Source organism: Oncorhynchus mykiss, chromosome 2, assembly GCF_057628025.1.
Source record: "Oncorhynchus mykiss isolate SJ-2025 chromosome 2, ASM5762802v1, whole genome shotgun sequence".
Taxonomy (NCBI): domain Eukaryota; kingdom Metazoa; phylum Chordata; class Actinopteri; order Salmoniformes; family Salmonidae; genus Oncorhynchus; species Oncorhynchus mykiss.
Window position 1 is genome coordinate 54,545,156 of NC_143023.1, and position 14,300 is coordinate 54,559,455.

General features: G+C 42.9%; 2 protein-coding genes across 4 annotated transcripts in view; one reads left to right on the top strand and one right to left on the bottom strand.

The window, feature by feature from the left end:
* Positions 1–3,778, top strand: part of itga11b (integrin subunit alpha 11b) — a 91,545-nt gene extending 87,767 nt beyond the window's left edge. For all 3 annotated transcript variants that reach the window (XM_021565519.3, XM_021565510.3, XM_021565528.3), the window contains 3 exons: positions 1,568–1,663; positions 2,219–2,332; positions 2,778–3,778. In XM_021565519.3, the coding sequence (XP_021421194.1) occupies positions 1,568–1,663; positions 2,219–2,332; positions 2,778–2,858 (291 nt within the window). In that variant the 3' untranslated portion in view covers positions 2,859–3,778. The remainder of the gene's footprint in view (positions 1–1,567; positions 1,664–2,218; positions 2,333–2,777) is intronic.
* Positions 3,779–4,313: 535 nt separating this feature from the next.
* Positions 4,314–10,630, bottom strand: fem1b (fem-1 homolog b). The gene is made up of 2 exons (XM_021565541.3): positions 9,834–10,630; positions 4,314–9,660 (listed from the first exon to the last, which is right to left on the bottom strand). The coding sequence occupies exons 1-2, from the start codon at positions 10,079–10,081 to the stop codon at positions 8,025–8,027; spliced, it is 1,884 nt and encodes a 627-aa protein (XP_021421216.1). The 5' UTR covers positions 10,082–10,630; the 3' UTR covers positions 4,314–8,024.
* Positions 10,631–14,300: the final 3,670 nt, after the last annotated feature.

Genomic DNA, 14,300 nt, shown 5'->3' on the forward strand with positions numbered 1-14,300 from the left:
GTAACTCTGTGTCGTTGTATCTGTCGAACTGCTTTGCTTTATCTTGGCCAGATCGCAATTGTAAATGAGAACTTGTTCTCAACTTGCCTACCTGGTTAAATAAAGGTAAAATAAATAAAAAAATAAAATAAAAAGGAAGAAGCCACTGCTCCATAACCGCCATAAAAAAAGCAAGACTACGGTTTGCAACTGCACATGGGGACAATGATCGTACTTTTTGTAGAAATGTCCTCTGGTCTGATGAAACAAAAATAGAACTGTTTGGCCATAATGACCATTGTTATGTTTGGAGGAAAAAGGGGGAGGCTTGCAAGCCGATGAACACCATCCCAACCGTGAAGCACGGGGGTGGCAGCATCATGTTGTGGGGGTGCTTTGCTGCAGGAGAGACTGGTGCACTTCACAAAATATATGTCGTCATGAGGAAGGAAAAATATGTGGATATATATTGAAGCAATATCTCAAGACATCAGTCAGGAAGTTAAAGCTTGGTCGCACATGGGTCTTCCAAATGTACACTGACCCCAAGCATACTTCCAAAGTTATAACAAAATGGCTTAAGGACAACAACGTCAAGGTATTGGAGTGCCCATCACAAAGCCCTGACCTCAATCATATAGAGAATTTGTGGGCAGAACTGAAAAAGCATGTGCGAGCAAGGAGGCCTACAAACCTGACTCAGGTTGGTGTCAGCTCTGTCAGGAGGAATGGGCCAAAATTCACCCAATTTATTGTGGGAAGCTTGTGGAAGGCTACCTGAAACGTTTGATTGAAGTTAAACAATTTAAAGGCAATGCTACCAAATACTAAATGAGTGTATGTAAACTTCTGACCCACTGGGAATGTGATGAAAAAAAATAAAGCTGAAATAAATCATTATCTCTACTATTATTCTGACATTTCTCATTCTTAAAATGAAGTGGTGATCCTAATTGACCTAAAACAGGGAATATTTACTTGGATTAAATGTGAGAGAAAAAAAAAATATTTTAAATGTATTTGGCCAAGGTGTATGTAAACTTCCGGCTTCAAATGTGTGTAGGGGTAAGGTGACTAGGCACCAGGATGTATGATAAACAGAGTAGCAACAGTGTAAATTAAGATGTATGCGAGTGTGTGTGCTTGTGTATAGTCAGTATAAATGTGCGTGCATGTTATGTGTGTGTTGGAGTGTCAGTGTGCGTGAGTGTGTAGAGTCCTGTGAGTGTGCATAGAGACAGTACAAAAAAATATATAAATACAAGGGTCAACTCAGATAGTCCATGTAGCCATTTTGTTAGCTATTTAGCAGTCTTATGGCTTGGGGATAGAAGCTATTCAGGAGCCTTTAAGTGTCACGACTGTTGCTCCAGTACCGCTTAACATTCGGGTGTTTAGCCTTCACAACAGTGCATGTGTGTGTGGACCATTTTAAGTCCTGATCTGGTCCCGAGGCAAAAGTTTTGAATCGCCCCTTTAATGTAAAGAACATTCAATTCCTTATTGTTCTTTAATGTCACTTGTTGATGACTGAGTTATTTGTTCATTGCAATTATAGTTATTTTCTCGTTAAACTCTTCCCTGATAGGTGAAGTTTAAAACTCTGGAGTTGGTGACAGCAGCCTCCATAGAACTGAGTCTGTCCAGTCCCGTGTTCCTGCATGAGGAGAGGCCAACACGACACGTAAGACCCAGCAGCGTCCAACTCACACTTCATATGCTTCATAACACTTTGTAACACTTCATAACAGCCTGAAGGAATGGGCTGGTTTGAGTGTACTTAATGAAGTGTACATAGTCCCTCTGTTGAACGCCCACATTTGTTTGGTTTGCCAGTGCAGTGAGGCCTAAGAACTAGGAGGACCAGGAGAATGTGGTGATAGTTGCTCAGATATATGTGGTTATGGTTCCACCTTCTGGCAGAAAGTGATACTGATTACTTTGCTGTTGTAGATGCCTTTCATTTGTTTTGTTACAATTTCACTACACTTCAAACCATGGGTTCAACTTGATAACTTGAACAGGCACAGTCATTTCAGAGATTGGTGATGGAGTGTGCTGGTATGACCTATACACATTATATGTTCATGTAAATCCACATTTTAGACCACCAGTCATAGAGAATGAAAAACATTTCAGACCGTATTAAATGTATGTTTGTTGACCGTTTACTTGCCGCAAAGTCCAGCCAAACCAGATCCCCCATCCATGCCTGAGTCCAGTGTAATTTCCCCTCTAGATAATCCTGGAGATGAGAAAGGAGGAAGATTACAAAATTCCCATCTGGATTATAGTAGGGAGCACGCTGGGTGGTCTGCTGCTGCTAGCCTTGCTCATCCTGGCTCTATGGAAGGTAGGAATGAATCAATGTCGTCCTGCATAAATCTTCATTATAATAAAGCAATAAGGCACGAGGGGGTGTGGTATATGACTAATAAACCACGGCTAAAGGCTGTTCTTATGCACAACATAACACAGAGTGCCTGGATACAGCCCTTAACAGTGGTATGTATAGTGGTCATATACCACAAACCCCTGAGGTGCCTTATTGCTATTATAAACTGGTAACCAACGTAGAACAGTAAAAATATTTGTGGGGTCATACCCGTGGTATACGATCTGACATACCATGGCTTTCAGCAAATCAGCATCCAGGTGCCAAACTACCTGGTTTATAATCAATGACCTGGTGTATAGTCAAGGATAACTCAGCCTTTCTACCAGTATGTTGGTCCCTGTAGACACCTGGTGAAGGGTTTTGGTTTCACTCTTTCCCCTCTCTGTTTCTGCCTTCCCAGCTGGGCTTCTTCAACAGGCAGAAACAGAGGGAAGAAGAGGAGGAGCAAGTAGCCAATGGGAAGATGCCAGAGGAGCGGTAACCATGGCAACAGTGCAGACCCGCATCAGCCCCATCACTCAGGGACCCCCAGCACACCCCCAGACAAGACTGTGGGCGTGACCTCGGTGTCCGTATTCCCCTTGGCTGAACAGCACCCGTCTTGCACTGCCGAGCCTTCTTACTCGCTGTCTTAGAACCCGACAGAAGCTCCCGGCCCACCTGTCTCTCTCTCTTATGACTGAGGAACTTCAACAGACTGACACCATCTGGACAAGTCAGCCTTTATGACCTATCATAATCATCACCACAAAGCCAAATGACAATCTTTCACCAGACCAATGACCACAGAATATTTTTCTAAGAAAGTGTGCCTGAATATAATAGAGTGAATGGAATAAGCCCATCATTAATATACAGCACAAGGCCAAAGAAAACCAGGCAGCCTGTTCAGAACACAAGATTACCTATAATGGCTGATGATTTTTTGGGCTTTTGCTATGGCGTTTCTCAAATATGCAACAGCAACGACCTACTCATTTATTTTGGAAGAGAACATGACGCAACTGAAATATTATATTGTATTTGCAAATGCCGTATTCTATAGCTGATGCACTTTTGTCGTATAACGATAAACTTGAATTGTGTACATATCCAACTGTGCCTTCGCAACTGAATTAAGTTGTCGATGACTGTTAAAGTGGCATTACTATACAACTACATAATATTAACTTAAGGCTATTGTGCAACAACGTTGTCAGATGTATGTACACCAATACGAGGCTGCTTTGCACCGTGGCGTACAACCTGTGGATTTATATATATGAACACAGATGACCTGGGGTCCTAGAAAGGATCTCAAGGAAGATGCAATGATGGCCATGTAGAAATCATTAAAGCATGCCAAGTGGTTTAGAAAGAGTTCATGAGTTTTCTATGTGTAATTAAATCTGTATACTGTAACCACGGAGTGAATTGGTCAGCTTCCACATGCAATGAAACATGTGTGGTATATCGGTGGAATCATCTGTTTTAGAGAAGATTTAAGCCCAGAGTTGTTCTGACTCAATCCAGAGGCCATCTGGTATGCAGGTCATTGCATGTGACATCAGACAAATTTTTGGCACTATCCACTTGGATTTCTGACAAAATTGCCACGTAAAATTTTCGGAGACTGGAGAGGACCAATGTCAATACATTTGGTTGTGTACTCACTTATAAGCAGTTTTGGTGTCCTATTGAAAGGGAGATACTTACTACACCTTTGATAATTATACCTGAAAAAATATTAATTGCACACAGGTAGAAAAAGAAAGTATAAGAAATATTCATATCAAGGCAAAAACGTATCACTTTACACATGGAGTGATATAGAAATCGTTCCAGTCCCACAACTTCTGACAGAAATAGTTTCACTTCGACTTTTGATAGCTGTCTTTGATTAAATACATTAAATAAATTGCATTAGCTTGAAAGGGGAATGACAAAACCAATGAGCTAACGGGAAACACTGAGCTTTAATATGACACCAACTTTGTACATATGCAATATCTTTCATGTCTTCAACACATTAGTCTTTCCAAAAAACATGTAAACTGCTGAAGAAAAAAAAAAACTGGGTTAAACTGTCTTTGGGTTCATTTGCAACCATTACCCCAAATACAAAATATTAAAATAGAAATACCTGATATACAGTACCAGTCAAAAGTTTGGACAGACCCCTACTCATTCATTGGTTTTCTTTATTTGTACTATTTTCTACATTGTAGAATAATAGTGAAGACAACAAAACTATGAAATAACACATTGAATCATGTAGTAAAGTGCTATACAAATCAAAATATATTTTATAAAGTAGCCACCCTTTGCCTTAACAGCTTTTCACACATTCTCTCAACCAGCTTCATGAGGTAGACACCTGGAATGCATTTCAATTAACAGGTGTGCCTTGTTCAAAGTGAATTTATTTCCTTCTGAATGCATTTGAGCCAATTAGTCGTGTTGTGACAAGGTGGTGTGTGTGTGTGTGTGTGTGTGGGGGGGGGGGGTATACAGAAGATAGCCCTATTTGGTAAAAGACCAAGTCCATATTATGGCAAGAACAGCTCAAGTATGCAGATAAAAGACAGTCCATCACCACTTCAAGACATGAAGGTCAGTCAATCTGGAAAATTTCAAGAACTTTGAAAGTTTCAAGTGTAGTCGCAAAAACCATCAAGCGCTATGATGAAACTGGCTCTCATGAGGACCGCCACAGGAAAGGAAGACCCAGAGTTACCTCTGCTGCAGAGGATAAGTTCATTAGTTACCCTTCTCAGAAATAGTTCAAGTAACAGACACATCAACATCAACTGTTCAGAGGAGACTGCGTGAATCAGGCCTTCATGGTAGAATTACTGCAAAGAAACCACTAATAAAGGACACCAATAAGAAGAGACTTGCTTGGGCCAAGAACCATGAGCAATGGACATTAGACCAGTAGAAATCTGTCCTTTGGTCTGACGAGTCCAATGTTGAGATTTTTGGTTCCAACCTCCGTGTCTTTGTGAGATGCAGAGTAGGCGAACAGATGATCTCTGCATGTGTGGTTCCCACCGTGAAGCATGGAGGAGGTGGTGGTGATAGTTTGGGGGTGCTTTGCTGGTGACATTGTCAGTGATTAATTTAGAATTCAAGGCACACTTAACCAGCATGGCTACCATAGCATTCTGCAGCGATACACTATCCCATCTGATTTGAGCTTAGTGGAACTATCAGTTGTTTTTTTGCAGGACAATGACCCAACACACCTCCAGGCTGTGTAAGGGCTATTTGACCAAGGAGAGTGAAAGAGCGCTGCATCAGATAACCTGGCCTCCACAATCACCCGGCCTCAACCCAACTGAGATGGTTTGGGATGAGTTGGACCGCAGAGTGAAGTAAAAGCAGCCAAGTGCTCAGCATATGTGGGAACTCCTTCAAGACTGTTGGAAAAGCATTCTCAGTGAAGCTGGTTGAGAGAATGCCAAGAGTGTGCAAAGCTGTCATCAAGTCAAAGGGTGGATACTTTGAAAAATCTCAAATATGAAATATATTTTGATTTGTTTAGGGCTCCAGAGTGGCGCAGCAGTACATCTCAGTGTGAGAGGCGTCACCACAGACCCGGGTTCAATTCCAGGCTGTATCACAACAGGCCGTGATTGGGAGTCCCATAGGGCGGCACACAATTGGCCCAGTGTCGTCCAGGTTAGGGTTTGCCCGTCATTGTAAATAAGAATTTGTTCTTAACTGACTTGCCTAGTTAAAGGTTAAATAAAATAACAATACTTTTTTTTGGTTACTACACGATTCCATGTGTTATTTCATAGTTTGTGTTTTCACTATTATTCTACAATGTAGAAAAATGTAAAAAAATAAAGAAAAACCCTTGAATGAGTAGGTGTGTCCAAACTTTTGACTGGTAATGTACATACATTCTCCACTCCAGATTTTGTTTTAAACAGTGTCATGCAGTAAAAGCCAAATCAGATCAAATCAATAGCGAGAGCATTTAAAAAGTCTTAACACGCACGCCCTTTTAAAGTAGAAAGCACACTTAACGGCACGCTACGGTCACAGTATCACTTCGATGAAAATCAAAGAAAAATAGGCAGAAATCACCTTTCATTCTCAGCTTTAATCTCTGACCATCTGATTGGGAAACAGAACAGGGACGGACAGTACAAATCGTTGGCTATCATGGACAAACGACATGTTACAAGCATGAGGGAAAAGATTATAGGCCTACATTCAACCCCGCCAGGAACATTCCACAGTCCTTCCCTCGATCTCAGCATGCGCACCCACACACAAATCCAAGAGACGTAGAATGGAAGACATGCTCAAACATCAATACCAGCAGCATCCATTTAAAGGCCCGTATGTGGTCATACTCAGCCAAAGCCATGGAGTCTCCACAGACAGCCGCCAAGCTCGTTCCCTCACACTGTAGTAAAGCTCATCAGGATGGCCAACAACCCACATGCGTTGGTGACTTGGTTAAAAGGGGACATCTACGCCTAATTACTCCGATAGAGAAAATCTAAATAGAATCACAGGCACATCTTTACCAGTCAGTGTTTGTGTAAAAGAAAGCTCCTTTTACATCTACTTCCACAGATGTTTTTTCCATAAAAATATATCTTCAAACATACCCTCTTAAATAAAACTTCTTTTGATTTTTAGTTTTTTTTAAATATCAGTTATGAAAGAAAAATAAAATACTCCTATTATAAGTATAAAGTGCTGTCCAGCAGTTCTCTCTCTCTCTCTGTACTGTGTGGGTTGGCTCGCTGTTCTTCTAGAGAAATCTGAAACGATCTGTTATTATAATGCAATACTCAATCACCAGTCATGAGTTTGGAACCAAACATAGGCAGACAATCCAACTAGAAATGAGAATCACAAGGCAAACCACTGTCTAAAATGTAGACATCAGTGGAACCGTGAAAACTTTAAAGAGCAATGGGTGACTGAAATAAAAGAAAGTCCCACAAGATCTCTGCGTCACTGTCTAACACACAAGTTTGACTGGCTGCTTGGCAAAGCCGTGCATTTCTTGCTTATTCTCTATCGCCAAGACTAACTACTACCGTCTCACCTCCCAGCCTTTTTCTGACTGACACGCATTCGCTCCCTCAAACACACACCAAAAAAACACTGACCCCAATAATCATTGCAACATGGCACACAGCATCCCTGCAACAGGCAAACATGATAAGGCAAAAAGAATCAAGAGTGTAATGTTACTTTTCATGGTTGCGAACCCAGCTGGATGTCTGGGACAATTGGATCCATGCAGTACAAGCTGTCAAATGGTCCTGCTGTTGTCACCATTGTGTGGATGCTTGGCTGTGCCAAGTATTCTCTTTGGAACACTCTGGGAAAGTGAAAGCACAAAGCAGGCTGTCAATTTCCTCATTCTGCTGGTGACACCCAGTAGTCAGAATGACAACCACAGACAGTAACACACTTCAGTAAGAGATCTGGAGAACGAGAACATGGGCGCTCCTGCTGGTACTCGCAATTCATACTTATAATAGAAAAAAAGGGAACCATTGTTAAAAACCACAATGTGTCAAACTGTTCATAATCATCCCCAGCCAGCACTGTTCTGATTTGTTAGAAAATTATAAAACAAAAAAAGAACAAGAGATTCTAATTGTTTAAAAGGTCTCCATGGCCAGGTGGATCAGTGGAACTCCACAAACTCCTCCAGAGTCTTAGGGATCTGGTTGCGGTATGTGATTTGGTGCTGGCGAACGGCCCGCGACGCCAGGCACTTGAGGCTCATCTTCATCTGGGTCTTGAGCAGGATCTCCGACACTCCCGTGGTGCTCTTGTCCAGTGGCGTCTTCTTTTGCTTGTTGGTCATGTCAGTGTGGGCGCCCGCTTCCACCAGGCTGATGATGATGGCGTGCAGCGTCAGGAAGTCGCTGATGGGCCGGTTGTACTGCACAATGATGTGCAGCGGACTGTTGCCCTCGTGGTCCACCGCGTTCACCTGCGCGCCGCAGTCCAGCAGCAGCTTGGTTACCTGCGCGTTGGGAAAGGTGCACACATCGTTGGTGTGGAAGTCGTCCACTGGAGTGCTGGAGCTGATGGCCAGGTGCAAGAGGGACGAGCCCTCCCGCGAGCGCGGGTCCAGCTGGATCAGGTTGTAGATCTGCTTGTTGATGCGGGCGCGCTCCTCCTCACCACACACTGTCTTGGTGCTGATGCACACCAGGTAAAGAAAGGTGAACACGTTGGACTCGTAGTTGTCCATGGCCGTGTGAAGCTCGGCCTCAGGCGCTGCTTCCACCCTGGCCATGCTCCTCTGGATCTCCAGCACGCTGCAGTGCAGCACCTGCTTCACTGGCTCCGCCCCCACCGGCTCCTTCAGGTGCACCATCTGCGAAAAGACCTGGGCGAAGCGCAGCAGGTCCTTGTGAGTGTTGCGGTTGCCCTTCTGGCGCAGGAGCAGCGCGTGCAGCCACAGCTTGATGCACTGGTCGAACTCCATGTTGTCGGCATACACGGCACCCCGGTAGATGATAGGGTGTGACACGTCGATGTTGTCCGAGCCCAGGATGCGCTCGCGCACCATCAGACCCTCCATGTGCAGCGCATTGCGGTCCGCCCGGATGGCCTCCAGCTCCTGCGGGGTGCGGCACTCGCCCCTACCGCCGTAGGCCTCGATGGGTGGCAGCAGCTCCTTGGCGATGAGCGCGCCGAGATCGCGGTGGCGCTCCAGCATGGCCAGGTAGAGGTAGTGGTAGGTCTTGAGGATGTCATAGTTCTCCCGGTCGTTGGCGAACGAGGCACCCAGGAGCTCCAGAGCCTCGATGCGGCTGTGTGGGTCACACTCGGCGTGCAACAGCAGCAACTCCACCACGTCCGCCTTGCAGCTCTCCGCCGCCACTTTGAGCGGTGTCATGCCATGGCCGTTCACCACCATGGCTGCCTGGCAGCGCACCAGCTCCTTCACGATGTCCAGGTGGCCTGCCTCAGCAGCAAAGTGCAGGGCTGTGGCCCCGCAGTGGGCCTTGGCATTGGGGTCAGCGCCATGCTCCAGCAGAAAGCCCACCACGTCCGTGTGGCCCTTGTAGGCGGCGATCATCAGGCAGGTGTTATCATACTTGTTGGCGATGCCGATGTTGGCCTGGTGTTCCACCAGGTATTTCACAATGTCCAGGCGCCCGTCAAAGCAGGCCGCTCTCAGGGGGGTGGAGTTGGTGACAGTGGTGTGGTTGACATTCGCCTGGTGGCACACCAACTGGCGGACCACCTCAAAGTGTCCTGCGCCAGCCGAACACCACAAGGCGGTGGCCCCATCAATGACATACCTGAAGGAGGGAGAACAGATGGGTCAAATGAATTACCCAGCAAATAATTCCAGCAAATAATGCATTTGACATAAAAGACCATTACGGTGCTTAATTTTCCCACCATTGCCAGCAGAAATAAAGTGCAATCACACACAATTGACTGACCAATGATTCAATTAATGAATACTAACCCGTCAAATCTGACTGTGCCAGTCTGTTCAGTATCCACCTTGTAGTGATCCAGCAGCAGCCTCACAACTTTGTCGTGTCCGTTTCGAGATGCAATGATGAGAGGAGTTGACCGTTGGCCAGCGAGGTGGGTCACGTAACTGAGTAAATATCGTGTCTCAGCCTCGGAGTGGTTGAGCAGCAGGGCGGCCAACGTCAGGACTCGGCCCTCAGCAGCCGCTTTGTATACGTACCCGGCAAGCGAGTCCATCCAAGCCCAGCACGTCGCCGGCACCTTCGCCTTCTTCGCAAGTGTCGCCCACTAGATGTACTACTCCAACGCAGCCCGCCTCCCATTAAAATACCGAAACAAGGTTATTCAGTGCTCACATGAAAAACTCAATTGAGCTTGGTTGATACAGTAATTCGTTTGACTGAAACCCATTATTTCAAAGCACAAAACAAGCTGCATCCAAACTAATTCGTATTGTTTGTTTGGGCTAACTTCTGGATTCGATTATCAACTTTGTTGTCCCCAATTTCGGTGGCACCGAGCTAGCTAGCTAATGCATCATCTGAAGATAGCTAGCTAGCAAGCTCACATTCAAAACCGTGCAAGTATCAGAACTTCGTGCTGTTAAATCTCGCTTCTCTTGAATTACAGTACTCCCCTTTAAACACGTTAAAGCAGGCAAGGTCAAAGAAGAATGCATTCGGCTATATTAGCCAACAAATGTAAATGTTTTGAGAACAGAGCAAGGCTATCAACGTCTCGTCAGCAACACTAAAAAAAAGGTACTTCCGGGTCACGGAATTTCGGAAATCTTCTAAATAAAAGTCCCCACGAAATAACCAGTATTTATTCATGATGAATGACAAATAATTGTCTAAACATTAACAGTGATTCATATTTGTTCATATTTAAGTGACATTTGTATTTTATTCGTTTTTTAAAACATGTTACAATGTCAAATACATTCCTAATGCAAATCACACAATATATTGGCTTATAAGGACAAGTATAGTTTAAGGGCGATGCAAAGGTGGGGTGGGGAGAACTCAGTAGGGTCTGTAGAATATATAGCCTATATGGTGTCATTTAATGGGGCTCTGAATAATATGGAGTGTTGCTGGCCTTTTACTGTGGCAAAACCGCTTAAAATGGGGTGCCTGGGGCCTCATTTATAACCGTTGGGTAAATGTAACACTAAATAGATGTGTACACGATTTCTGAAAAGACTGCGCACCCACCAAAATGTTGAGATTTATAAACTTGGCACATGGCATACGCATGTTTCCCCTTATGAATGATAAATCAGATCTTCCGTAAAACTATGTGTGTGTGTTCAAACATTATATAACTCCACCTAAAAAACGCCAATCATTCACCTTTTATGGTGACTATAACGCCCTTATTTGCTGTACACTTTGGAAGTACTGGAATTAGGCAAGACAGCATCTAAAGGAAATAACAATGCATTGTGAACTTGATCAAATGTCTTTGGAGGTGTTCTCAGAATGTTTTCTTTTGCAGTGACATTTGCTTTATCTGTCCATTTCTGAAATAGAACAACAATTGCTAATTGTTGTGGATATTTTGAATGCAATAGTCTCGCATTCACTTTTCCCCAAACCTAAATATGCTGAAATCTGAAACATTGTCTACTAATAAAAAGAAGAAAACTACAAGTAGGCCAACTTAGAGTGGTAGCCTACACAATTCAATAGGCGCAACAGTCTGTTCACCTGTTAAATTATGTATGTTAGAAAACCGTGCTTCCTGTCAGATACATAGAGCAAGAACTTTAAATTATAATAATCTATTTTAGGCCCAATTAAATGAGAGATGCACATGGGAATTTGTTTTGTATGGCTACTTCAGGAATAGGAACTAAACTGTCTCAACATGGCTAGAAAAGGTGAAGAATTTATTCTGTTTATCACGATTCAGGATAAGACCCAGATGCAGACAGTTCGAATAACAGATGTTTATTATAAAACAGGGGACAGGCAAACGACAGGTCAAGGGCAGGCATAGGCCGGTAGTCCAGGGCAGAGTCCGTAAGGTACCGAGTGGCAGGCAGGCTAAGGGGAGGCAGAGGTCAGTAATCCAGGGCAGTGGCAAAATGTACAAAAAAGTAGGCAGGCTCATGGTCAGGGCAGGCAGAATGATCAAAACAGGCATAACTAGAAAACAGGGGCTCAAGAAAACAGGAGTACAAAAACATGCTAGTAGACTTGACGAGACAAGACAAATTAGCAAAAGACAAACAGAGAACACAGGTATAAATGCACAGGGGATAATGGGCTACCGAGTGGTGCAGCAGTCTAAGGCACTGCATCTCAGTGCAAGATGTGTCAGTATAGTACCTAGTTTGAATCCAGGCTGTGTCACATCAGGTTGTGATTGGGAGTTCCATAATGCGGCGCACAATTGGCCCAACGTTGTCTGGGTTTGGCCGGAGTAGGCCATCACTGTAAATAAGAATTTGTTCTTAACTGACTTGCCTAGTTAAATAAACATTAAATAAAATTTAAATGGGGAAGATGGGCGACATCTGGAGGGGGCTGAAGACAAGCTCAAAGAAAGGGAAAACAGAACATGGTGTGATGCAGTAATGGTTGTGATATATGTATTATGTTTAGAAATTAAATATTGTCTTCCCGAGAAATTGGACATTACAGTATTCGGTGTAGCCTACAAACGTCAATGGAAAAGGTGAACTGTCTGTTCTACCGTTAATCTGCGCTTTGGATCGGATTGAATAGAACAAAATACTTCTCATTAAATGAGAGATGGGAGAAATGGTACCCTATACACACTTGTTGTAGGCCTATAGGCTATTCCGCAACACGAGTAGCCTATGAAACCATCACAGTCTGAAAAGATTAGGAATGTTTTATTTTAGAATGCAAAGATAAGAAGAAAAAAACTGTCAGTCATCACTAATGGAAAATGTTTGCATATTGTTGTTATTTAGTTAGGCTACATGTTTTCTTTGCTATGAATAATCGTGATATACTGTATATTCACCATTTGCACAAGGCTACTACTTTTGCATTCTTGCAATGCAATACTTCAACAACTAGAAACTGTGCATATGCATTGTCTAAAGTTTGCAGGAGGATAAGCACATTCTCATTTGTAAATGGCAACTTGTGTACGTATGTTTTGGGGCATATTTTGTGCATATGCAACATTTATAAATGAGTTCCCTGGACATTATATTGTACAATTAGAGCACTGTACAGGAAAAACAATTATTTGTGCCGATGTGGGGTAGGGAGTACTCAGTAGGATCTGGGTCATGGAATTAAAAAATAAATAAAAATAAAAGTCCCCCACATTATTAGAATATAAATAAATAAGTGTCTATAACCTGTATTTATTGTTAATATGAAAATGTATTGTCCAAACACTAATAATGATACAACAATTCATATGTTTTCAAATTTAGGGGAGGCAGGTAGCCTAGTGGTTAGAGCGTTGGACCAGTAACCGCAAGGTTGCTGGATCAAATCCCCGAGCTGACAAGATAAAAATGTGTTGTTCTGCCTCAGAACAAGACAGTCAACCCAATGTTACTAGGCTGTCATTGTAAATAATAATTTCTTCTAAACTGTCTTGCCTATTTAAATAAAGGAAAAATATTTAATCGACATAATGATCACAGTGTTCGACATAACAGAATGTTATAGCACGGTATAATGTTACTGTAAGACAAAAACACCAACAGATTTTTCTCTCATGTGGCCAAAATTCAACAGCGCACATCACCAGGTAAAATACACAGAGGCTATGCTATAGTTTAACACAATCTTCTCAAAAAAAGAGTTCACTGTACATCATTCAAAACAACGCTGTAGGCTACTTCGAAGCAACACTGTATAACTCAAGAAGGTCAACAGCTTCTATACCCAGAAAGCCATAAACCCCACCAATTTCTAAAAGATAACTTCTTCAAATTTGATTTAAAACCTAATCCTAACCGTTTTACTAACCTTAAACACACTGCTAACCTTATTCCTGCTCTACAATTAAATTGTGTAGCCAATCTTGACTTTGTGACTGTGAAATCTGACTTTGTGACTGTGGAATCTGACTTTGTGACTGTGGAATTTGACTTTGTGACTGTGGAATCTGATTTAGTGGATATAGACGCTAGCGGAAAAAACCCTTCTAACTGATTGAGACCAAATGGTTGACATGCAGATGTTGCACGGACTTTTCACTGGTAAAACATCAAGAATTATTATTCACGATTGAATGCGGTAGTTTTTTTGTCTTACAGTAACGTTATACAATGCTATCATATTCGGTACTGTTATGTAGAATACTATCATTATGTGATCTTGCAGACATTGATTCAGCTTTCATCTAACTTTAATAAACGAGCACAATTTGCCCGAGTAGCCTGTCTCTACGCATAGTAGAGAATATACACGTGCTGAACGTATTCACATGCGCAGGTGATATTTAGTACATAAAA